The sequence below is a fragment of the Liolophura sinensis genome, chromosome 7 (assembly GCF_032854445.1).
Source record: "Liolophura sinensis isolate JHLJ2023 chromosome 7, CUHK_Ljap_v2, whole genome shotgun sequence".
Taxonomy (NCBI): Eukaryota; Metazoa; Mollusca; class Polyplacophora; order Chitonida; family Chitonidae; genus Liolophura; species Liolophura sinensis.
Window position 1 is genome coordinate 54,971,642 of NC_088301.1, and position 27,178 is coordinate 54,998,819.

General features: G+C 37.1%; 1 protein-coding gene across 1 annotated transcript in view; it reads left to right on the top strand.

Moving 5' to 3' along the window:
• The first annotated feature begins 1,106 nt into the window (after positions 1 to 1,106).
• The window catches only part of LOC135470013 (FYVE, RhoGEF and PH domain-containing protein 5-like), a 40,302-nt gene continuing 14,230 nt past the window's right edge, over positions 1,107 to 27,178 (top strand). The window contains exons 1-7 of the mRNA XM_064748700.1: positions 1,107 to 1,286; positions 6,426 to 6,498; positions 7,491 to 7,648; positions 20,104 to 22,484; positions 23,951 to 24,046; positions 25,782 to 25,933; positions 26,484 to 26,640. Of these exons, the coding sequence (XP_064604770.1) occupies positions 1,274 to 1,286; positions 6,426 to 6,498; positions 7,491 to 7,648; positions 20,104 to 22,484; positions 23,951 to 24,046; positions 25,782 to 25,933; positions 26,484 to 26,640 (3,030 nt within the window). The 5' untranslated portion in view covers positions 1,107 to 1,273. The remainder of the gene's footprint in view (positions 1,287 to 6,425; positions 6,499 to 7,490; positions 7,649 to 20,103; positions 22,485 to 23,950; positions 24,047 to 25,781; positions 25,934 to 26,483; positions 26,641 to 27,178) is intronic.

Below are 27,178 nucleotides of genomic sequence, written 5' to 3' on the forward strand. Positions count from 1 at the left end.
TAGGCCTATATACGTAATAATTTAGACTTGAATCTGTTTACCTTAATCAAAGATGGTGTACAGGTTGTCAAATTTTATTTTGGTCAAGTCAGTCTCTAACAGCAGTTGATTTCAGGCAACTCACACGCACATTCTCTGAACAAACGTGATTTGACCTTCACATGTTAGTTCCCTTACAACTATCAGTGGTGACTCACTGTTTATTGCACGACTCAAGAATATTGAAACAAAACAGATGAAAAATATCTCTGTATATTTATACTTCATCCTATATTTGGAAATTCTTCATGAACCACCTCTAGTTTCTAAATAGTTCATTTATTGATTTGTTCTTTTATTATACTCTCCTGTCGTACGTGGGAAGGTTTGTCAGCAACCTGTGGATGGTCGTGGGTTTCCCCAGTGCTCCGCCCAGTTTCCACCCACCATAATGCTCGCCGCCGTCGTATAAGTGAAATATTCTTGAGTACGGCGTAAAACACCAATCGAATAAATAAATATAAGTCTATACATTGTCATAGCCCTTTGTCCAGTAGGCCTATATACACAAATGAATAAAAGAAAAAGAGACAGAGAAATAAAGTATCCGCCAGCAAACCCACCCCACACCCACCGCCACCCCCATCCTCACCCCGCTCTCCCCCACCGCCTCCGAAACTTTTTAACAACGAACTATATATTTCGTTTAAATGATTGCCAGGATTCATGCGTAGGTCAAGTGACATTCGGGCCAACTGAACCTACACACATGGAGTTGTCGCTTGACGGTGCCAACTTCCGGAAACGTCGAAAGAATGAAAAAAAACCTCTGCCTCTGCAACCTCTGCATGCATATGCCTACTGCGTTCCGTTAGGCTAACATTTCACACCATACAAAATATACAATTTTCCTTGTCTGTGTTATGTTATGGATATCGGAATGTCTCTTCGTTAGTATAATTAGCATTAGTTTTTCTCTCAGCTTTAATTTTCGCGCCATTGGGTACAGTTATGCCGCTGATTGGCTGAGCAGTTCCAAATGACGTCACGACGAAACTTTAAATGACAGTCAGTACAGCAGAGGTGACTTCCCTGTCAGAACTCCAGTTCCAACTGAGTGTCGAATGGCCTAATCGGCTAATGGCCGACCTAAGCCAGAAGTAGAAGTAGAGATTTCTAAAACAAAGTTTACGGTGTCTAAGAATGATAAAGCTGTCAGCACATCTGAGCTTGACCTGAGACAATTTCACGAAAGGTTGTTCTGGTACGAGAAAGGCGTCAGTTACGGTGAACTATGGACATTGAAGGTAAAAGTTCCGGTTTATGAGACGTTGTTGTTGTCATTGTTGGTTTAGTAAGCGTAACGCCTAACCGTATATAAGACGCTCCGTGCCCTTTTGGCCTGTTTATATATTCAAATATGAAACTATAGGTACAATTATTTTTTCACTGACAAATCTTGAATTGTTAAATATCCTTGTTTTTATGATGTTCACTTTGTACGAACTTGTCGAGAGAGTGTTGTTAAGTCCATGTACGGTGTAGACTCGGTCAGTATCGGATACAGCGACTGAGTAAATACAAGAGCAACACTAGTATGGCTGATGCAGTGTAGGCGTGTATCTAGTTATTTTAGGCGTAAATAAAACTTAACGTAAGTGTAAAGAATTGAGGGAAGCCGCCAACTCTTTAGGTGTATGGTTCTGTGCAAGTGAATGTCTCTACTGTAAATTAACTGTTCTTCTGCTCTGTTATTTTTGTTACAAGTGTTAACAATTACGTGTATCACTTCTTTCATAGAGGTTAGCATGCTAGAGCAGCACAACTCAGGAACCCCTCAATTTTCTTAAAAATGGCACAAAAGGCCACTCTCATCAATAGATAAATAAATGCATCACTATTTTGTAAAATGTTTCATTGCATTCCACATATTGTAGCTTGCCTGTATAGTGTGCAGGTGTAGCTTATGTCGTACCCTGAAAGTCGGCGTCCAGTAATAGAGAAAGTAAGGTTTAACAATAATGTTACGGGTGGCATCTTAAAAAGGACTGCATGTATTGAGGGCAGGGTTTGCTGACATGTAGAGCACAGTTGCACGATGGGGATATTCCATCGTTGATTGGATGTGTGCAAATTAAGTACTGTAAATTTCTGAATTCCTGACTTAGTGTATTGTGTGTAGAAATCAATGTTAAAGAAAGTGTTAGGGGTGGTTTCTCAAAAAGTGCTGCGTGTATAGAGCTCAGCATGTAGAGCAGAATAACACTAGGATGGGGAGATATTCCATCATTGATTCTGTGTGTACATACATGTATTAATTACCGAGAATTACAGAATTCCTGACTTAGTGTATTGTATATGATAATCAATGTTAAACACAGTGTTAGGGTTGATTTCTCAAAAACTATTGCATGTATTGAACTCAGGGTTTGCACAAATGTAGAGCAGAATAACAAGTGGTTAGTTTGCGGGGGGAGGGGGCGGGGATAATCCATCGTTAATTCTGTGTGTACATACATGTATTAAGTTCTGGGAATTAAAGTCTGAATTCCTGACTTTGTGTATTATGTATTGGAATCAGTGTTAAACAGAATGTTGGGGGGTAGTACCTTAAGAAGTATGTATCGAGCTTAGGGTTTGCTCACATGTACATGTAGAGCACAATAGCATGATGGGGATATTCCATCGTTAATTGGATGTGTGGCAGTGCATATTAAATACTGTATATTATTGAATTCCTGACTTAAAAAATGTATCTTAAAAAGTATTGTATGTATTGACCTGAAGTTTTATGTGCATATAAAGCACAATGACGCAAGGGGGTGAGGGTGTTCCATCGCTGAAGCTTTGGGAGCATATTACTTACCGTAATTACCAAATTCACAATTTCAGTTATTTATGCATTGAGCTGAAGTTTTGTATCCATGTGTCTAATGCAGGTGAACTCTTTGGTAGCCTTGCTACCAATTCTAAGGTATGTTCAGGAGGTGTAAAATTGATCTGAGTAAAAGTAATTGTCTGTATTATGAAACATTATATATTGTGTGTTGTAGAACTGATTTTAGAAATTGACATGTTTACCATAATACATTGGTAAATACTATAGTATACATGTTTGTCACTGGCTCAGTCAGTAAAGGTATGAAATCAGGTTGCAATCGCGATCATTTCTGTTCAAATTGGCATGATCATTGATGGTGAGACATTAGCTTTGCAAGAAAAACCTTAGTAAGAAGCATTGTTAACTTTTATAACATTCCCATATTTAGTTATTTCGTACATAAATTGACACTTGTACAATAAAAAACTTTAGTTCAAAAAATACCTCTTTGTGTTACCTGACCAACTTACCTTTCCTATACTTCAGTTTCGTGCATAGTTTTCTGATGGTCAAACGTAGACTTGCATAAACCAGTTTGTGAAATGCATTATAGGTGACAAATGGCACTATATTTTGGGAACAGTTTTCTTGGAAGGGAACAATAAAATGTCGCAGAATATTTTTGCAACAAATTGTCACACATTAATTATCTTGTTTGTTAATAAAAACGTGATTATGAGAAGACTAGCACATCAATCAATTACTTTCTATATTTAAAGTATTAGTTCTCTTGTTGTATTAGTAAACTATATTTTACCTCATTTTTACTGACCTTTGCTGACTGTTGGCCTTGTTCCCAGCTCAGCTTCAACCTTAACTGCCTCACATTCACTAACCTGAAACTTGGCCCTGTTACCAGTGTTGTCCTCAAAGTGTCAAAGCTGGTTTTTAAAGTAATTCTGAATTCATATCATAAATATTAATAACAGGAATAATGTTAGCCTTAATGTAGCAGTTACGCATAGATGACACATCCAATTCAACATTAGATTATCAGAACTTTGCAAAACACTATTTTCGAAAAACATTTTCCAAAAACACATTTTTCCCCAAAGTAGTTGCTTAAATAGTTGCTTAAATAGTTGCTTTTGTTTATTATCAAAACCCAAATTAATGTTAAACATCTCACACATGTTCTCAGTCGCCTCTATTAATGGAGTACATTGGTTTCAATCCAAATGCTCTTGAGTTTTCTTTTTCAAGACAACACGAAGTGCAGCAGACTCAGATCGAAATAACTATCAGCAAATTTTAGCTTGCTGTCGCTGTGCCTCATACACTTGTGTTAATTGTGATGTTATAGTCTTTATTATTCATAAGTAGGTGATATGAAGTCAAAATTAATTCAGGTTTAATGGAGGCAAGTTTTTGTAGGGTATAGGATTGACATATTGAGAACAGCACTCGTGAAAAGATGGAATTCCCATGTTACTGCATAGAAGGGTACAGCTTTTTATTTCTGGAATTATGTAATCATCTCAGTGCCCAGACATGACGTCCAAAGAGTAATAAAGAAACTGAAACATGAAGGTTAACCTGTGCTATCCAGTGAATGCATGACTAAACCATAGTGCACATGCGAGCTTTGGCAGGGGATGGGCGTAATATTATGGTCGCTAAGACAACTTGTCTTCTGTTCAGCCTGTATTGTTTGCAAGTTGGCACATGACATATGGGAAGCTTTTTCAGTAACTTGCCAAAGGTAGGTGGTTTACCATAGGAGATTTGATTTCCTCAGGAGCTTTGGTTTCATCAAACCATAAAGCTGACAGCAGCCAAATAAGGGAAAAGTTCTTAAGTATGGTGCCAAACAACTGTCAACTAAATTTAAATGAAATCTATGGCGAAAAATGGCAGTAAAGGATGGAATGTGGTTAATTCAAAGGAACCGAAAAACTGTCAACATGCATTTATGATGTCCCTTGTATTCAGTGTAGATAAGTATGATTCATATATCTCAATGAGAGATAAATATTGTAGTCTGTCCACTAATGTAAATATTTTATTTACAAAATTAATTGAGAGTTGGCAAAGAAAGGCACTTCTTCCCAACTCTCCATTAATTTTGTAAACAAAATATTCTTGCAAAATGTTCTCTGTGCACTTTATGCAACTGCCAAGTCTGTTTTCAAGCATCTGAGATTGGCATGATGTTCATATTACAAGATAACATGAATTGTGGAAGACATTATTATGTAATGTAAATCTATTAATTGAGGAAATGGATGAACAGGAAGGAAGTTTTAGATACATGCTTTCTGGATGTGTTTTACTCACCCCAAGTAATTAAGTGTACAAAACTTAAAGAATGAAATCCATTCTAAAATATTATTAGTTTTAAATACATACACAACATACACTGCAAGTTCTGGAATATATTGCAGACCATGAATGATGAACATGGTGCACTGTAAATAGAATGCTGCGACAAAGTGCAGCCATATTGTACCTCTTTTTTATGTATTGGGTCAGAATATCATATGTGGATTTTTAGCATGTCTCTGGTCTTTTGTGTTTGTTGTCATATGTCAAGTTTGATAGAACGTAGGACAGCTGAAGGCCTTTATATTGGCTATGATGATCAGTATGGATGGTTATTCTGTGAAGGATTGCTTCTGGAATATTTTACCGTTTCCATATATTATGGCATGTAAGAATTTTAATACTTCTTTTGTTTCCCTCTTTGAGGCAAGTGAGGACAATTCATGATACTACTGTTTAACTAAAGCACTGAATGATCACTGGCTGATGTAATGCTTCAATCTTTTCACATGTTTGCAAGGTGTATATGTAAGTATATTCTGGGGGCATTATTCTGTGTAAACTGATAAAATTATACTTTCTATGAAGCCCTGATGTAAGCCAACCTAGCTTATGTAGTTTTGTCTTAAATCTAAATTAAATGTAAAAGGTGCATAGATTGCAGTGAATGTTGCCCTTTCCTCGAAGGGGTGGAGGTTGGGAATTAAAGGGTTCTGTAGTGAGAAGCTGATACCCTGCTGCCTCATATACATGTACATGTAGGCATTTTCCTTTCTGTCTAGTTTCACATGCTTTCTATGAACAAGTTGTATCCAGATGGTTAAGACACTCTTTCAGTGGCTTAAACATGTCAGAAGCGGGTTCAATTCCAGCATTGGTAGATTTACCAGCTCTCACTGTTCAAGGGGCTTAAGTGACAGTAAGTGGCTGAAAAGTAACTTTCATGTTGACCTTTGTCTAGTCAAACGACATGAACTCAGAAAAGGTTTGTCCTCTACAGGTCTGGCAAGATGCAGCAGTCTCTTCCTACAAACCCTATTTCTCCCTTTTTCTGTTCTCAGGGGAAAAATTATTTTCCACCAAGATTATATTAAACATTTTCCTAATATCCATTGTCTTGTGACCTTTACTTTTCAGCACATGCCATTGTCATCATTGTGGTGACAAGAATTTTAACTTTTGTGGTATAATATGTTCTCTTTTAACCCTTATGATGAGAGACTAGACAAAAGCTGTTGTACATGTACTTCTGGTTAAATAACAAGAAAGAACATTAACCTTGAAATTCTGACTCTGTTTACAGGGAATTACCAAAGTTCTGCAGCACAGCAACGGACATGCCCTCAGTCCAGCACAAAGACTCCTGTCCCCTCAAGGTAATTGAGAAAAAAAATCCACAGAATGGCATTCAAGAAGACTGTTTATAAATGTACATTATATCATATGTTATATATTTGTAGAGGAAAATATATTGGTGAGTTTTTATAGTGTCAAGTAAATGAAATTATAGGTGAATCTTCCTTGTATATTATAATTTATGCAACTAGTTAATCTGATCTTATGCATGAACTTCATAACGTGTACATCAAGAATATTTGCAACCTTCAAAATTCAATTTCCTGTAGGTCATTATCCTGTCAGGTTTCTCATTTTCAACACAGACTCATTGGACATATCACTTCGGGCAGCATCAAGAATCCATACAGAGCTACACATGCCAATAACTTATACTTTTATATATATACCGGTACTTTGGAAAAACCAAAAACAAATTGTGAAGATAATAACAAAAATCAGTATTGAAGACATGTGCTTGGTGATTGACCAGTTGCTAAGCTATGTTATTATGCTAAGTTAACTTACATGTATGATGGCTAAAGTCTCTCGTTGGCTGAGGACAATTGTGACTTTTTATTGGAAATTCCATAGACTACTGAGGTCACAGGTTCAAATCCAGCTCCGGCTGGTTGATTTGTGGTGTTACTAAGGTGGAAGGTGGGTAAGTCACATGGACCTGGTCATCGTGCTGCCATGTGCAGGGTTTTTCTCTGATTTCTCAAAGCCATAAACAATTGTCAAATTTGTGAAAAACGTTTTGTGTATATCACACACACCAATCACATAAATAATAACAGTATATGTAAAGTGTGAGAACATCCCCTTTCAACTTCTGATCACGCATCTGACACTGAAGGTTAGGAAACCAGTTTTGAGGGTTAGGAAACCAGTTTTGAGTGTAAGTATAGTACACATGTGTACATGTGATGTTGCAAATGTCATTGATCCTCAAGCAGGCTAACTTTAATAGTGGTTGTATTTTGACTTTCCAGTTTATAATATGATATACTGTTTGCTCTTCCATGTTAAGAACCGATGGGATCTTAGGCACACGTTCTGGACCTCGACCACCTGTCCCAAAGAAACCCCCGATTGCCCATGTCAAACCTCTCATTCCACGGAGCACCTCATCTCCTGGCACTCCTCCTGAGAAACCAGACTCTCCAGGCAATTTGGGAATTTCTCCAGGTGAGTGTTTGTTAATTTATGATTCTTTCTTTAGGAATACTGTTCCACTGCATCAGGACCTGTTCTATCAAAAGTAGAATTTCAGATACACCAATTTGTTCATGTGAACATATACATTTTGAAATTGTCAGGTGTGCAATGTAATATACAGTACCAGAAATCGCTGTTTTTGAAATTGTCTGTTTTGCAAATCTATGTCTATGTGAAAGCTGTAATACAGTAAATGTGAAGTATATAATGTAGTGTAAAGTGAATTTACTGCAGATTTCAATATTTGACAACATAGGAATGGGGAGGTGTCTGTTGTCTTGGGAATGTCAAATATCATCCTCAACCACAGGAGGATTTGGGGGCTTTTTGTGGCAGGTTACCACTGAAAATAACTTTTCTTGCACATATTACACACTTAACATTTTCTGCATGCACACCGTGGAACTTTGTTGTTATCTGAATACAGTAAAGTTTTGCCCATCACAAAGTTCTGTTGGTTTTGTGTATTTTGAAGTTTGTTCGGATGCTAGAATGATATCCTAGTGGAAAAATGTAAGTTTCAACACAAACATAATATTTTGATGACATTGATTTGCATGTAAAAGGGTATTTTTTGGAGAGAAATTTTAGGTCATTTACCGTACATGCAGGTTTTGATTGGGAGATTCCATTGCCATTAACAAAAACCAGTGGGAGCCTAGCCTAGCCCTAGATACATAGATTGTGTATACATGTACATATAAGGAGATCTACATAATATCAAGCTAATACTCTGGATGACTGGTACATCTGTGTCACTCCAGGAGTACATTATTATTTCCTGGTTACTCATTACCACCTTGTCGCTACATGTAAAATCCTGTATGCATTGGTTGGGTTTATCCCAGCTATAAGGTATCACAATGATAAGTTGAAAGTTTGTGGATTGCTGTACTAGTTATTTTGCCAACTTCTGCAGTAAACTGTTGTGTAGATGCATTCAGTAGTACTCTAATCTACTTGTTGCTCCCCTAAGCACATTTATATATATGTTATGTGCACATGCACTGTGAAGTACTTTTGCATGGAACTTTTTCCATGGAATTTTTTCGGTATATTATTGACCAGCAAAAAAAAAAATTCCAATATTGAATCATATACTACAGGTGGTAGTATTAATGAAGTGAAAGCAGGCTGACAGGAGATGTGATAAGAAAGCCCGGCAGGAGAGCTTAATTTAAACAGCAAGGAGAGAAAATTAGGCTTTAAATATATACAAACTTGGGTGATAGGGCTTGGTGGGTACTATAATGGGTTAAAGTCCCGCTTCCAACGAATGTTACTTTGATACACGCTGTCCCATTGGCTGTGTCTCTCATGTGGACGAATGAGTGAGCTTCTAACAAATTGTGAACTGTGTTTAACAATGGAATGGCTGTTTGAAAGCTACGGCAATGTTAGTAGTTTCTGATCGGCTACAGAGGATGATTAAAACTGAAAACAATCCAAAACTAATTGTATCGCTTGATAAAAAACGAATGACTTGTGGCGATAATGGTGAATGCATATGCTTTGCCTTGAAAAGTGCTCAGAAAGTGTCAGATCACTTTGCCAGTTGATTAAAAGTACTCAACAAAGGTGCGAAAACAAGTGACACCTCTTTGAATACTGCAATAGGTGCGAAAGTAATCTTCGTTCATAGTGATAATCTAACCCCCTTGTTTTAATCTCTGATTCAGATTACAAAGATTAGCGACACCACAGGAAACAAAGGAGGATTAAAGCCACACTTGATAACCCCTGTTTGATGTTCTTCAGTAATTTTGGCCATATTATAGCAAGGAAAATTAAACAGTTTTTAGATTTTTTTTCGGTATTCCCTTGAGTAAATACATGAAAATTAATTCTCGCAAACATATTTTTGGAGTCAATCCGCAAAAATAAATTTCAGCGAATAATAAGTACTTTACAGTAGTTCTAGGCCTCAAGGCTCTAAGTTTTGCCAAAAAGATCATGCTTTACTGCCTTTTCAGGTTTAACTTAATCATCACCCAGTAACGTTATTTGTGACAGTTCACCTTTAATTAATCATCAGTGCACTGAAATTAAAGGTGATTTAGGACATGTGGATGTAGAAGTCCATTTGGCAAAGTTCTTGAAATTGAAATGGATTCTTACATTTCCTGCCATTCTCGGTTTAAACCATTGTGAGATCACAGAAAGATTAACCGCAGCTTACCAGTTTGTGGGACATTCGGTAGTTTTTTTTTTTTGCAGCAATATTGATCAAGATTGATCATACATATATGCATGTTCTTGAGTGACAGTTCGCAGAACGCTCAGCCCTAAGGTTGAATATTTTAAGGTTGTTCTGATGGAATTGCATTATTGCCATGCGGATCGCAGAAAAGTTAGAAAAAAGACCAGTTTGAACATAATTCTTCCCCAAATACTTACATTTAAGTCTAAAGCATGCAAAACTTAAATTAACTACATGCGTATTATGACCATATAGACACAAGTCACAATGAAGAAACTCTCCAGTATAGTCTCTAAGAAAATGGTAAGATGTCAGATGAAAGACCATTAAATACTGTCCAGGAAAATTGTTCAATTAAATTTAGAACACATGAAACATTTTATTTTGTCGTGGCCTTTTCAAACTATTCTTTGACCAGTAATGTCACATAAGAATTTCACTACTTAACACACACAAATTTTGATTCTATGTTCGAAATGCATATGTAAATATAGTTAGAAATACATTCATCAAAATGAAACTTACACTGTAGATGTGACATCATTGATACCCACCATGACTCAGGTAAAAAGTAAATAATTTCCTGGACAGTGTTTGATTGTCTTTTATATGACACATACTTCATTTCAGAGCCTTAAACATTTCACAGTATTGGTGTATAAAAGGAATGGCACAGAATTCCCATGTGAAAAGCCTAACCAGAAATGGAAGCACATTGAATTTATATCAGTGTGGCAAACTACACAGGGCGGTGATGCAGTCCTTTAGTTGTTTCTCAAGATGAATGTATGATTGCTTCCAAAACAAGGTCATGATGAAGACCTTGTCTGTGTTGTTTGTCTGCTTTGCAGTTTGTTTCAGTATTTAGTGACAACAGGCACCGTGTGGTCAATGGTAGTGTGAGCATGGTGTTCCTGGTAACATTGTGTATGTTTGTCATATAACAGACCTTGTTAAATAATTGAGTAATGTTGTGTACATATATTATAGGAACATGGACAAATCATTACAAACAACTCTTTGTTCCCAGTTTTTCTGCAGTTCAAAAATATTGTTAGCAGGATGTGTTAAAACAGGTTTAAAGAGCTGTTACAAATGCTTTTCCACTTAGACCATGAGGTCTAAGCTTATTGTTACTTGACTGTAAAGTAACGCAATGGGCAGTTATTGTGTTCAATTTGGCTGGCTTTTTTTGTTAAAGTGCTGCCTCGTACAGTTACAGTGCTAACTCAGACAGTTAAAGTGCCAACTCAAAAAGTTTTAAGGGCTGGCTTAGATGCAGTCTCAGGTTTCACATGAAGTTTGTTGGATATTGATCACTTTCCTTTAACCAATAACTCGCTCTATAGGGGAAATTCTTTTTCTTACCATTTGGGAAATAACTGTCCACAGACCATAGGCTTACTCTGGACGCACAGCTTTTATCCGCCCATGAAATTTACTGCTGTCATATAGGTGAAATATTTTCGACTACTGCCTAAAATACCATTGAAAAAATATAAAATGAGATGATGAAAGCCTGTTGAATGTGTACTAATGAACAACTTTATTAGGCTCTTGTTCTTTCTTAGAGTATTTTTCTTCTCTGACAACTGTTTTCTTTTGTTTTGCGAGAAAACTGCATGTCACAGCTCTAAAATTTCTACACATGTTCATTACCAAAACTTTACACACCTGTGACTCACTTTTCAGCCATATTGGAGCAGTAAGGAAATCTAAAAAATTGATATGCATGTACAAGAATACTGGGGGTATCAGGATTGAAAATGTTACGCAAATCAGTTGAGAAATGTGGAAGCTCTCTATTGGTCATTTTAGTCACACGATGACCTGTAGATAAATTTTGAAAAAACAAGATAAGAATTTGATGTAGTTAGGCCTGCTGGATACAATCTTGGTTTCAGTTTTTTCCTAAGATGTATAGTTTTTCTTTAAATTGCAGTTATAGAATATTTCTGTGTCATTTTTCAAATGACAGGTCACATGACAGGACACCGTAATAGTTATGAAGATGAAAATTGGTCAGTAGAGAGATCAACCACAGGTCTTCACTTCTGACTGATAGGATTGCACAGCTACGACATAGTTTTGCTATTAAAATGCGTTTTAAAACTTGTTATTTTTATTCATAGTCAGCTCGTAAAATTGCAGTATCTCCAAAACCGGTAAAGGTAGAAAAAACACCTTTGGCATTTTTAATAGACAACATATAAAGCAGCTTGTGACGTTTTGTGCTGTTTGGCCAGTCACGTGATATAGCAGCCGTTTTGAATTTTGTTGATAAACTTAAACCATCTTTTTCCGTAAATCGGCTGATGATCTGTGGGTGAAATGTTGCTTGCAAGTTTTAGGTCAATCACCATACCTATATTGTACAAAAACTTTTTGTTTGGTATGCAAGTAAGTGCTGTATCTGACCAATGAAATTAGCTTAAAAGTAGGTCAAGTCTAAAAACTGCTCAAGAGGCTTAAATAAACACACTGTCTAGTACTGCTTGACATCTGTATTACAAATCTGTAAGAATTATTTTTGTACTTGGTATAGTTTTCAGGTTATGGCCAAAAAACATCAAAGCCGGGGTTCAAACCGATATTGCCAGCATGTGCAGTGTCACTTGGGATTACCTTAATGAATGTACGTGTAGATACATAACCATATCAGAAAACCTACATTCTTCATAGGGATTCACACATTGTAAGTACACTGTATATCATGTATGTAGTTGCGTCAAACAGAGTAAATAGACCTTTGGCTAATATTTGAAGGTGTGCATGTCCCCTGTTTTTAGTACAGCTCAACAATTTTCAGCATACATACATGTACATATAGAGTATAGCATGTATAGGGCTTTGCGCTCAGTGATTTTCAGCTTCACAGCTGTAACAATTTTTTGTGACATGACTGCTAATATGGTGGAAATTGCACTCTTCTCGTAATTTGATAGCAATGTGTGGCAAAACTACAGGTCGTAGGAAAGAAATAAGACCAGGCTTAAGATACTTACAATATTTGCACGTTCATCCTAGACATAAATGCATTTACATGGCATTATATAACATGGGGAGGTCAGAGTGCCAAATGTAGTAAATCGGCCTTTGGATAAATTTTCAAGCACTGCAACACCCGCATTTATTAAGACACTTTAACGAATGTCCGCATACATACAGTTCACATATAGCCCTTTGCACTCAGCCATTTTCAGCTTTAAAGCTATGGTTGTTTTGTGTCACTTGACCTCCAATTATGGGGGGGATTTGCACTTTTTCAGACTTCAATGGCAATTCGAGACAAAACTATGCATTAGAAAAAAGTCAAAAGACCAGAGTTTGATCAGAACATCAAACCATGCCAAGCACTGCACTTAAAATATTTAAATTCAGAAAATTTTAATCACGTGACAAATGTGGTAAGCTATGACTGAGTGGCGCGAGCAATACAAGCCCGGTGCGACCTGCCTAATGTCAATTTCCCAATGTCGACCATCTTCACTGTTCAACTGCCCGAGACACATCTGCGTCATACCACACAGCCCGGAGACGGTTAACATTTAAATCCTTCTGTAATACGGTCAAGTCGGGGAAAATTTGGCCAGCGTTTTTTTTACTATCTACTCTGTTATGTATGTAAGTCCAGGAGGCAGTCGCAATTTTCACTTCAAATTTACATACACAGTTTCTTTACGCTTATATATTTCATATGAGAGGATAAGTTGTTGGTCGAAAATAAATACATAACCAGATACATGGCTTTGAAACTTTCAGCGTTTATCACTGAGGCAGTTGGGTGGTCATTCGCATTCCCGTGAATAGATTGGTGAGCTTGATGATGCTGCGCTATACCCAATGAGAATCAGCGATCTCAGACTTAGGATGCTTATTTGTAAGAAAGAATGCAAAAAGCATGGCCCTTGTAACAGCAAGTTTATACTTCCATGTATGAATCCACGACCTGCCATGCACAGACTGACTGCTTTACTAATAGCTCGGCCGTTGTCAGGAACCGAACACCTGGACCAGGGCACATGTAGAGATCTGACAATCACTGGGGCCTGGTTAGTGTATTGTAAAGAAGACAAGGTTGCGCAAAACAAAGCTGACTTTCAGAAATACGTGCACAACATTGGGTTGCAATGGCACTGGGTGACCCAATCTCAGGTGCAGTACAAACCAGAAAATTAAGACATACATATACATGATACATATTCTCCGTAGCCATCCATACATTGTATCACACTATATAGCATATATATGTAAATGTGCCAAATCTGATAAATCTGCCTTTGGACATTATCCAAAAGCGTGCATGTCCTGTGTTTTTTGACACAGGTCAACAATTTTTACCACACATACAGTACATGTATAACCCTGTATGTACAGCGAATTCAGGTTTAGAGCTGTAACAGTTTTTGTCACATGATCTGTAAAAATGGGGGAAATTACGCTTTTTCCCCGTTTCGATCGCGATTTACGACAAAAATATATATCACAGGAAAAAATTAAGACGGAATTCGTGATCAGGACATCAAACTACATTTGGTGGGATACTTACAGTATTTCTACATTCATCCTGGACACGAATAGAGTGTATATGCATTATATTACATACTCCTATAAATGTGCCAAAATATAGTAAATCGGCCATTTGTCAAATTTTGAAGCCTTGTATACCCTGTATTTATTTAGACAGCTCACAGACTTTCAGCATACATACAGTACATATATAGTCCCTTCCACTCAGCAATTTTGAACTTTACAGCTGTATTAGTTTTCTGTCATGTGATTTACAAATGTGGGGGGAAATCCCAAATTTTCGATTTTTGATGGCAATTTGTGTCATACATCTTGCATGGAAAAAATATGACCAGATTCATGATCAGGGCGTTAAGTCACTCATCCTGAAAGTGTATTGTCTAATATGGATTACGTTATATTTTTTGCACGTATTAGACCAACCTGGGATCTTTTCAGAAGAGCACAGAACTAATAGATTTGAACAGTCTGTGGTGGAGAAAGTGGAATGTTTTACAAAGTGGATGCTGAAAGCTGTGTGTACAGACCGCTTGGAAGCTGTATGACTGCATGCAGTTTTAGTTTTAACATGTAACCAGTACAGTAGAACTATTTTGTTACCATGTAAAAAATAAAGGTATTATACCATACAGGCATGAGATTTGCCCTCTTTTTGGAGGAATTCCTCTTATTTCTGTAAAAAAAAACATCAGAAAAATGTTCAGAATATAATTCAGAAATGCTAAAAATGACAAAATAATGAGTGTGATGTATTGTTTCCTCTTTTTCATGCCAGTGTCTGTCTCATCCCTGACTGTAGTGATAATTGAACATTAGTGTGATCAGTAGTATTAACATCATGGAAGCTGCTGGCTTACATGTGAAGATATTATGAGGTACCTGACAAGATGTTATTTTCTCTGGCTCAGATGTGTGGTAAACCCTACATGTATCAAGTAAAATTTGAAAACTTCTAGGAATGACTCATGTAATGTTGCAATGGCTCCAAAAGTCGCAAGTGTAATTGTACCAGATGTTGAAATTTTGACATTAGGGGTGGCAGGTGCATACTGATCTCTCACCAGCATGCACATGTATATGTAATGTTGCTTATATAGGTGCTTTGTGAACTTTATGTTGGTGGAGAGGGCTGTTATAATTGATAGTATTATTGTTGTTGATAGTAGGGATAGTATTATTATTATTACTTGTTCAATTCAGGTGAGCATGTAGTCCCGTTTGGGTTAAGTGTCAAGGGCAATCAAGTCGCTCCAGCAACTAAATATTTCACCTCTTGAAGTTTTGAATTATTCTTGTCATTATTTCTGTATAAAGACATTCAAGACAATTTTTCTTATTATTGCAACACAGTATCATTTTTGTATGGATATTTCCTGCCTGTTTAAGCCTGTAGACACCTGTACAATATAACAGGGTGATTTCACCCATTACTTGCTGTCACCCATGCATGACTACTCCCCTGACTCATTCAATATGTTTACCTTTCATTCGTGGCCTACTTTTGTATACATACATTATAAATATATATCTAAACCACCCCAACAGATACATATAGCAAACTTTATTAGGTGTCATTTCGCGTTAGACCCTAAGCCTGCCTTCAAAGGTTAAACTCGATGTGGGAAATTTACTAAATGATATGTACTGCATGTAGAACACAGTAAATCTATATGATGTGTGATGAAAGAGTTTCAGTTTCTCCCAGAGGACATCAAGTAATCAAGTTTTAATGTGGAAGATCTTCTGTAGAACTGAGAAAGAGATTTGTTCAAGATCTTGAGGTTAGCACTCTATAAATCATGACCCAGAAAGGTAAATATTAGAATTCCATATTAATGTTCAATACTGTATTGTTTTATCAGTTGAATTAGTAGTAAGCGATTTTTAAAACTCGAAATTGATCCAAAACATCTGGAATTAGTTATTGACAGCACTAAATAATGATCAGACAGTTAGAAAGTCCTAAGGATGTAAATGTGTGTTTACATTTTTAATTATGTAGATTTCACCTCAGTCACTGTTCATACAGGATATGGAAATTTTAGACACTTTGTACCATTACATGGATTTGCCAGACAGGTTTCAGTTTGTATGCTGTGTGATATATGTTTAAGCTACGGCTATTTTCATTCTGTATAGGTGTACATGACATAGACATACAGAAAGAGAAGGAGACGACTGATCCAGATAAATATACACACATACATGTACATGTACTGTCAACTGTAGGCCTGGCCATCTTCTGGATGTGAAAGCCACAGTATGTCTGTTGCTGTACCCACAAAACCAATGTCAACTCACTACTCTTCCAAACTTCCCTGAGTCACATAGTTTATTGCTACCTTTTGTTATATATAGATATCAAGGGCATGCAGACTGGGCAGTAAACAAAAGAAGCAACACAAAAAGTCTGTATATCTGTTATAATGCTGTTGTCTTTTGGCTGCCTAAATATATTACCAGTGGAGCTGATGAAACATGTACGCTGTATATTAGGTGTACAGTGACGATCAACCACAGCATTTAGCTTGAACAAGTGAAAATATCTGTCAGTGTATAGTAATGGAATATTTTCAGTTTAGAAATATCTGATAGCCCAATTTGTTAGCTACGTTAGCTATTCCTGTTATAAATCACTGACAAATTCTCTCTCCAAGTACACTTTCCGTCCCTCTTCTGAATAAGTCAAAAATTTCCATGATGAATATTAATCATGTTTTGATAACTAACTTTTAGAGTAGCCTAGATTTTTGTGACCCATTGCTTATTCTCATTGCAAAGAAACTGTCAGTCTACTAAAACATTCAGCATGTCAGGTGTTTTCTACCTGCTCTTTAGCTCTCATCAACTTATTAATCAGGTGAAAGATTAGATGAAGTTACTGAGGCTAAGACACACACAACAGAATGAAACAGCGATTTTAATCTGGAGGTGATGTTGTACATTACTTCACATCACCTGACTTCATAAATGTGTCCGTCCTCTCAGGTGACCTGTCTGGAGATTGACCCACTTTAATACTACTTGTACTTGGAGGTTTACCTGTGTGTAGGTGGTGCAGGGTGTAATTAACAGGTGAGTTCATTCTGTTTGATTTTGATCAAACCAGAGGTAACTGGTAAGGTTTTGAATGGTGTTTCAAAATATGGTATTGATATTAAGGTACATCTACAGGTAATTGAACCTGATACATATGAATATGTATGCTCAAGTATAAGGTCCACCCACAGCAGAAATAAGTCAAAAGCCCTTTGTTGTAGTTTAATATTAGCCAAATCTGTATAGCTTGTAAAGCTATAGCACCTGTCAAAATTTATGGATAAACTTGAATTTGTCATTTCATTTGTTGGTATTGTTGCAGAGAAGTATATTGTGCTCATCTTATATCTTGTTTAGTTAACAGGATTAAATTACATTAACTTTTATGTATTAAAGAAATTATTCAAAACTTTTCTTGTGAATTCATATTTCCTCCAGTTACACCCACTGCACCTTAGGGCAGTTACATTTATGTTTTGTGCTCTTGAACATACATGTGCATGATAAAATGTTCATGTATATATATATATGAAAATCAATATGTTCACTGTGGAGGCTATGCTCAGTCTTGAGTTCATTTCAGTACTAAAGTATATGTATATGTTATAGACATTTCCTTCCTAGATTTATCAACTTTTCAACCAGTCAGTACATTGACATGGTGAGGAAATTATCATATATGCAAACACACATGTACATGTAAATCATATAACCCTTAAGTGGTTGAAATATTAAAAAGTTGGCTCTACAGTTGCCATTATATGTTTGACAAGTAAGGAAAATTTACAAAAGTTAAATTCTGCAAACTTTTCTTGTGTTTCTGGATGACATTTATATCATAGTTAGGTGTGTGTGGGGGAGTAGTTGTGCCCCTCGTTACGATGATTATATTTCTTCAACTTTTGTACTTTATGTGCATTCTCTGTGAAGTTAACATACATGGTTACCTAAATCACTTTTGTACATGCCACAAGTTATATCTTATGATATAGTATTTGCTGAGTATGTTATTAGCATATTGAACATCAGTGCACATATACATGGACTCCAAAACAAGTTTCAATCAGCTTGATATTACCAATAATTTCCTGTATAAAATTCAAAAATCTGCCAATCAGGGTTTGGGTTTTAAACATTTGTAGCATACATGGTTGGTTTTATTCTTCCACCAAAGTGCAATAGTCTGTAACACTCACACAATTTTAGATCAGTGGTAGAAATCCTGTAAACAAAACTGTACAAATACACGCTTGTAGGGCTATTTTCCTCATCGCGCACATACTGTATCCTATGCCCCACTGTGTGCTAGATGGCAAATGGTGTCAATTGTAGAATTATCCACAGCCGTAATGGCATAATCTGTTTAAGTGTGAACCATCAGGTTCATAACATCAGGAGACAGCCGGGGTTAAGCTGTGTGCTTGACAGGGGTGCCCTCTTGTTGCTGGTTGGCAATGTGCTATTGTTTGTGCTTGTGCATGAAGAGAATATCCTATTTCATTTATGAGTCACTAAGCATCATTCAGCTGCCTGGTTTTGTTAACATCTACATCTGTAGTTATGACATAGCATGGTCTGCCTATCCAGGTCAATAAGAAACATGCCCAAAGAGCATTGGGTCATATTGTTATTATTGACATAAAACATTGACTCTCTTATGTATTAGATTTTTTTTTTGACTGAAGTGTTTACTGTTTTAAATGTCTTTTGTGAGGTTACTTTGTGTGTTTTTTATTGTGACAAAACTTTTGTTTTCAGAGATGATATAACATGGACTCAAATGCTGACAGCTAGGTACAACTTGTAATCTTCAGTGATTTTCTGTTCAACTTACGTTTTCTCATTTTGGACTTCTGTCTGAATTACATACATATATGTAATGTGAGTGGTTTTTGAGTCCATTTTTATTCATTTATTTATTTGATTTGTGTTTTACACCATACTCAAGAATATTTCACTTATAGTGAAAGGTGGCAGGGCCTGAGGAAAACCCATGACCATCTGCAGGCTGCTGCCAGACCTTCCCCACTGATGGTAGGAGAGGAAGCCAGCATGTGCTGGACTTGAATGCACAGGTACCGCATTGGTGAGAGGCATCTGGGTCATTGCAACATGCTGGCGTGCTAACCCCCTCGGCCACATTCTGTCTCTAGTTTAGATGAGGTTTACATAAGTGCAGGTCAACTGTAAAATTTGATACAATTATACATACACCTGTAAATGAGTATCAGGGGTTCTGCGTGTATTAATTGTCTAAAGCTACATTGTATTTTGACTGCTATATCGGTTGGTTGTGTAGAATTGTTATATTTGAGAATGAACATGCACATGATCTTGTTAGGGATCTGTTTATGTGGATCACTTTTGTGGCTGAATTGTGAGTGTAACAGGTACATTTACACATTTATGTGCAGTCATGTTCAGTATGCCTACAGGTATGTGTTTATCTGAAGAAAAAAACATGTATGTCTGTGTCTCAATGCAGAATTGATACATGTACATAAAAGTGTGAAACTGGCATTCATTATCCAACTATGCAATTTGTTCCCCCATCCTCAAACACACCTGCCAATGTGCAGAAAACCAAGTTTGTCATGGGGTTTCTATACCTATACATATATATCATGACTAATGTTTGGTGTTGTTCATTTTGCAGGAGTTCCACGGAAGGTTCCACCACCATTACCTAAGGTGCCCCCTAAGGGTGGATCCAGCAGTTCTAATTCTTCTCCTTTGACAAAGAAAGGTGTCCCTTCCCCGGCCCTGAATGGCAGTGCCACCAGACCAGTAGGGCAGAAGGAAAATGATAGTTCCTTGTCTTTGTCTACTTTAGCAATAGAAAATGAAAGTGAAAATGACAGTTTTACCAAGTCTTCAATCAGCTCAAATGGAAATAGTCCAGGCAGGAATAACACCACTAGTGTCAGCATTACCTCAGAGTCGGATATCGGGGATCTGTCTTTGAATGCTGCTGGTACATTCTTTGATGAGGTCATGTCTGCCATTAGTCTCAACCATGGAGATTTGGTTAAAGATTATGGGGATTGTAATGCTGAAGAAGACAAACTATCCATAAAAAATATAAATACTGAACAATGTGCAGGATTCCAGGAGGAAAATTCCATTCCCGTTTCTCTATCTATTGATGAGAAGGGAGACAAAAATGAAAAAGACATTTTCTCAAGCACCGTTCTAAAAGATAATATCTCTGTCAATACCTCCACATCTCCACCTCGACCATCTCTGAAACCAAAACCAATGAAAAGACTTTCTTTAACAACACACACTGAATACTCAATGAAAGACTGGAAAACTGAAGATGATCTTGTACAATCAGGTCCTGGGCAAAGATGTTCTTCTAATGAACGGCCAGCTGTCAGACCAAAGCCTGTTCCACGTAAGAGACTGCCCATGCCTAATTTAAGCAGTATAGAAAACATTGAAGATTTCTCCATTTCTAAATCACCAGGTTGTGAAAACAAAGCTAAGAACACTTCTAAGGAGCAGCAGCCCTCCAACCAGGTGGAATCTCCACCACAATTACCCATCAAATCCCATTCGAGGGTAAAAGGAAGGCTTTCACTAGATACCTATTTTCAAAGACCAAGTGTATTAGTGGACAGCCCAAGGTGTGAAAGCCCACTCTCATCCTTTGATTACTCAGATTCAGATGATACACCACGCCGTCCCCCAAGACCACGACGAAAGAAAACACTTCTTGGAACCCAAATGGCCTCACTTGATTCATCTGTATCCGGTGATGTATGCTCAAGTCCTTGTAATTTAGAGGAATGTCGCTCCAAAGAAAATATGGGTGCTTTTCAGGGATCTGATTTACATAATGTCTCTTCTTGCTCCAAAAATCCTCCAACAAAACCGAAACGCAAAACTATACCACGAGTGAACAGAAGTTTGTCTGATGTGTCTAGCTCTTCTTCATTTGTGCTTCATGTAGATAATCAAACAGAGGCCAAAGCCTATTTTCTTAATGGCCAGGCTGTTCATAGCCCTGTTGCTTCAGAAAAAGAAGAGTCTGTCATGGGCCGTAGCCAGACAAGTGAAGCCATTATGTCTCCAATCCCATCATCCCCTTCCAGTCCTCTACATAGTCAACATATCAAATCTTGTGATGAAGTGTTCAAGCGTGTGAATCCATTTAACAAAGATGTAAATCCAGTAAGTGAAGGCCCAGATTATCATTGTGAATCAAAGTCACAACGGTCAACATCTGTGAAGCAATCAGCAGATGTTCTCACTCCTATTCTACCTGTTAAAAATAACAAGATGCCTCTGATGAAATTAAAGCCGACGCGAAAGGCTCCTCCACCTCCGATGTTTGGTCAGAGCCCTTTGGCCTCTAGTTCTCTCCCAGGCTCTTGCTCTGGTAAGGAGCTCAATAACAACAAACCAGAAATTACTCAGACTGATATCCTTGAAAACGAAACAACCAAGACTTTGGTGAAAGACAAAAATTCAGAAAACGAGTATGAGATTCTTCCAGCAGATAAAGAAGAGGATGTGGAATCCACTGCATCAAGTGCCACTGATCATCTTGAAGGAAAGGAGAGTTGCTCACAGAATTCACAGGACAAAGAACAGGTTAACAAGAGCTCTGTGTCAGCTCCTGCTGTTCCACCCCGCTTATCCACAAGTCGGAAGAGCGTCCTTGAAATGACCCCGCCACCACCGCCAAATGCACCTCCAAGGACACGGAAGATAAATGGAAAACAAGAGGAAGACGATGGATACATTTACCCAGAGGATGTGCCTGTTGAGTTTGCAGAATCAAAATTGTGGCCAGAAAATAAGATTATCCGTCCTCAGTCTGCTTTTGTTGGTGTTCAAGATTCTTCCAGGGTTGAAATGTCCGAGCTTAGTAGTTCTCCTAAGACTGCCGTTAAATACAAGCATTTGAGTCTATTGAGTGAAGGAAGTAGCCAATCAGACCACAGCTCAGAAGGCCCTCAACGGATATCCTCCTTTATATTGGACAGAAGCAGCAGTGAAGAATCCCTGTGTGAAAGGGAAGCATCAGAGGTAACTTTTGCGGAAATAACAATGTTCATTGATAGTGGTGTGAATTGTCGTCAGTATATATACTTATAAAGGAAAAGACCAACCAATTTCTACTGGGTTTTAGGTGTTTCTAGATGCCTTTTCATAAACATAAGACTGGCGCCCACATAAATCAGTTTTAATGTAAGCAGGTAATTAATTAACCCTAAAACGAAAGTGAAGCATAAGGTGCATATAGGCAGTGCATCAACAATATAATACTACTGTCAGCACACACAGTCTGGCGATAAGGCAGAGCTGAATTGTAGCTATTTGCCAAAATATATATGCATCCCTCATATTGTGCATTTACTTGTACTTAGAAGTAAGTCTATCATGGGGATGTGTACTGTATACATTATTTCAATTCTATCGATGCAGATAATGTCATGGTAACACTTTTGCACCCATACGACATAAGATCCCAGCAAATCCCAGCAACACATCAGGCACTGATTTTAGTTCAAACCTATCAAACTGATGGCAAATGCAGCTGTTGAAAATAATCTGTGAAGTGTTCTGAACAGTGAAGCATTCGTCGGTACGGATCTGTTTGTAATCTTTGACATTGACACATTTCTCATTGTAAAATGATCATTGCTGCCAAGTGTTGTTTACATATGCAGCACACGTGTTAGCACATGTATATTATCCATCTTTCTGTATTTTAATTGCTTTCATCTGGAACAAAATATAAGGTTGTAAATCGGCGGCCATATTTTGATTACATATGTTTAAGATAACTTTCACTGAGGATGGAATGAAATTAACAACGCCGTAAGACACTGTTCTGTTACACCTGGTGTGATATCTATCCATTCATTTTTGTCAGCGAAAACATCATCAGATTGTAGAATACAGGTGTCCGATCTCTTTACATTGACTACATCATCGGACGAACATTTTGCACACGCACCAGAGGGAGTAAAACATGAGATTTATTGTCTTTGATTGGGTCACACCTGAGGAGTCTATTTGTCCATTCTTCCATTTACAACCATTGAGACCATTGCTCAATTCAGCTTAGCACTAGTCACCGTTTGTACTGGAAAATGTACCTCATTCAGGTAATGTTAAATGCACAATACACAGTACAAATTTGGAACGAGTTGGGTATGGCCAACTCCAGTATCATTTTTTATACATACTTACATTTGTATACATTTCATGGTATTGACATGTATTTTAGGGTCTGTGTCTCAACATATGAACTCTGAAATGTATTGGAATATCCTTGAGTATGGCATAAAACCTTATTCATGCTTTGTCATTACATTTTTCATACATGTACAGTTATTTGTTCTAGGTTACGCCAAACCTCAGCTTTGTTTTATATTTTCTTATATTGTGTTTGACCAAGAGGAGATTGGTTTGTTTAGTTGTAATACACGTGCACATAGGCATGATCTTGTCAGGACGTTCTCTAAATCACCTACCACATATTGTAGGGGAAGAGTAAGAAACGAGAGAAGATATACTACATTGTGGAAGAAATTGTCCAGTCTGAAAAGGTTTTCGTGGATGTCCTGAAGTTGATGAATGTGGTAAGTATACATAAAAAATGTTCCTAAGCATATATTTTATCAGTGATTTTTAAATAATGTACAAGATACTGTGTCTTTGAGATACTCATGAGACAACTTTTTTTCCGGCTATATTACATGTAATTACACTGATTAGCAAGTGCACTATTCCTGCCCTGATAATTGATTAAATAATGAGGAAAATGAAACCTGTCATTTAATATGCCTGACTTTAACCGCCTGCCATAATTCATCGTTCTGGATGCACTATTCCAGGATTGAAAAGTTCACAAAAACTTGTGCTGCTCTTACATGCAGGTTTTGTTAAAGATTTTCAGCTGTGTAAAAAGACAAATAAGATTTGACATGTCAGACTTTCAGATTTACATACATATTTTATATTTATACCACTAAATTTTGCTATTTTTGATAAAAGCTAATACATGTACTTTTGTAGCAGAGCCCATACTAGTAGTTCTGCATGGCTAATTTTACAGATGAGAACGGAAAATCTTCATCCAGACCATCTTCACATAAATCATGCTCCTGTACACATACCTAGTTAGCGACAGACTCAACAATTCAATTATCCATGCATTTCCATACTGTTCTTACTCTTCCTGTTTGTAATCTTCTCTGTCAGGTACAGATGAAGACTGATAGCAAGCACACATGGGCATAATGCGCCATCAAATAACCAATTTCATTATACATATGTCTAGACAGTCCCTCTTAATATTAAGGATTATAAAATATTGTACAAGTACAGCAGAATAAGATTTTATTGGCTGTTGGTATGTACGTATGTATATGTTTTACATATACATGTGTATATCCTTGCCCAAGGAGGGACATAAAAAAAATCTGCGAAATGAATTACATGTAGGCTAATAAACTTAATAGTATTGCTTAGAGAAGAAAAGTTCAGACAAAAAGTAAAAAGATGAGGAATTTTTAATCCACCAGTAACTGTTTTTTAATCATGACTTTATGCTAAACCATATGAAAGTAGTTTATTCATTTATTTTAATTTTGTTTTACACTGTGTTCAAAAATAATTCACTTATACGATGACGGCCAGCATTATGGTGAGAGGAAACTGGGCAGAACCCATGGGAAACCCACAACCATCTGAAGGTTGCTGAAAGACCTTCCCATGTACTACAGCACAAGGAGCCAACATGAGGTGGACATGAACTCATATTGACCTCATTGGTGAAAGACTCCTGGGTCATTGCTTGCTAAGCATTTAGGCCACACAGACCCCAATGTAAAAGCAGTGCGGCTCCTGTAGATCATGTGGTAGCCTTCTTGGCTAGCCCAGTTACACTTTAGATGTGTCATGCCCACCACTCTTTACAATGTAGTATGGCATCAATGGCATATTTTCCATCTGTTTTTTGTACATTGCTTAATGATGTGGTTCGATACATTGCCTTGTGGACACTTTGAGAAAGTGAATCGTGATAAATATGAGGCGAATCCTGATAAATACATGTAGGAGGCCACAGCCTTTTTGGTAAGATTCAGTAGACAATGGTGCTTGAGAATATGTTACATATAGGAACATAGATTGTTTTCGGCTAAAGCTGTGAACATATTGGTGGAACATGCTCACAAAATATGTAAACATTAGTATGTTTAAAGATGTACATTCAGTATGATGTCAGTCTGTAGTATAAAATTTGCAACTATTTGAAGAAAGAAAAAATTGATAATTCTCTTTCCTGTTTTAATTTTTCAACCTGTTTCATAGGACTTCCGCCTTGCTGTATCAGCCGCAACAGAAAAGGCAGGGAAACCAGTGATTGCTGCAGACACATTGAACAAAATCCTCAACTTCTTGCCACAGCTCCAGAATTTTAATGAAGACTTGCTCAAGGATTTCACAGAAAGATTAGAAAATTGGTATGTACCAGGTAGCATATCATTATTTACATTTAAATTCCACAAACACAATAGTTATCTTGGTTTTATGTATGATGTATTTCCATTGTGAGTGTAGAAATTGACAATGGTCTTGTCTTCCTGAATTTCCACACTCACCAAGTAAATATATTCACTTTGTATCCCCCATCAAGCAACGATTTTATTTTTTATCTCGGAGAGATGTACAAAATTTGGAAAGAAATTAGCAGTTGGTAATGCTTTCCTATTGTGATTTTTTGCCGTTGGGTATAAAGTGAAATATTCTAGAGTACGGTGTAAAACACCAATCAAGTAAATAAATAAATATTTTGATTTTTCAGTAAGTAATAGCAAAATTCTTTTCACTTTGAAAAAAAAAAAAAAAACACATTACGGTGTTAACCAGCCATGTGTGTATCTGATGTGTGCTGACATGAGACTACATGACGCTACCATGTGCTGATGAGGTAATTGACCGATCAGATTGCACAAAAACCTACTCTGATGGATAGCAATTTTAGTCCTGTTTCTACATGGTATTTTTACCCAGGGATGAGGAGAAAAAAGTGGCTGACATATTTGTGAAGAAAGGTCCATTTTTAAAACTCTACACAGCATACATCAAGGACTTTGAGCATATGACTGAGCTGCTTCATGAGTCCTGTAAGAAAAACCCAGCATTTGCAGCTGTTGTTAAAGACTTTGAGGTGAGTTTCTTGCTAAAACTGGTAATGAGCCTTTCTCACCTGTCTGTGTTGATCTTCATTTGTCTCCTGGTTTTTTCCATGCTTTGTTTTCATAGCAACATATACACACATATACACACACAACACACAGAAAGCTACATGTAGACGTTGATTGAGCAGACTTGATGTTACCGTCAGTCATTGCTGGGCAGAAGAGGTTAGGTCTCGCGCTGGTCAGCCTGGTGAGAAAACGGTGGAATGAATATGGTAACTTCGAGACAGACACCATCCGATTGACATACCTCTGTGAACAAAATAATACTAAACATTACCGAATAAGCTACAAGCAAGCAAGAAAAGTATTCCTTCTAACAGTTGTTTTGTATTGTATGGGATGAGTAAATCTTGGTGTACATGTTCTTGTGTAGCGTTTGAAAAACAAGCATTCTGGAAGTATTAAACAAGCCCCCTACGTTTTGAGCTGTCAGAATAATAGCTACATTTCAAACACAGTTAACAGAACTGGAATGGTTATAATATTGTTGAGAACGGACGAAAT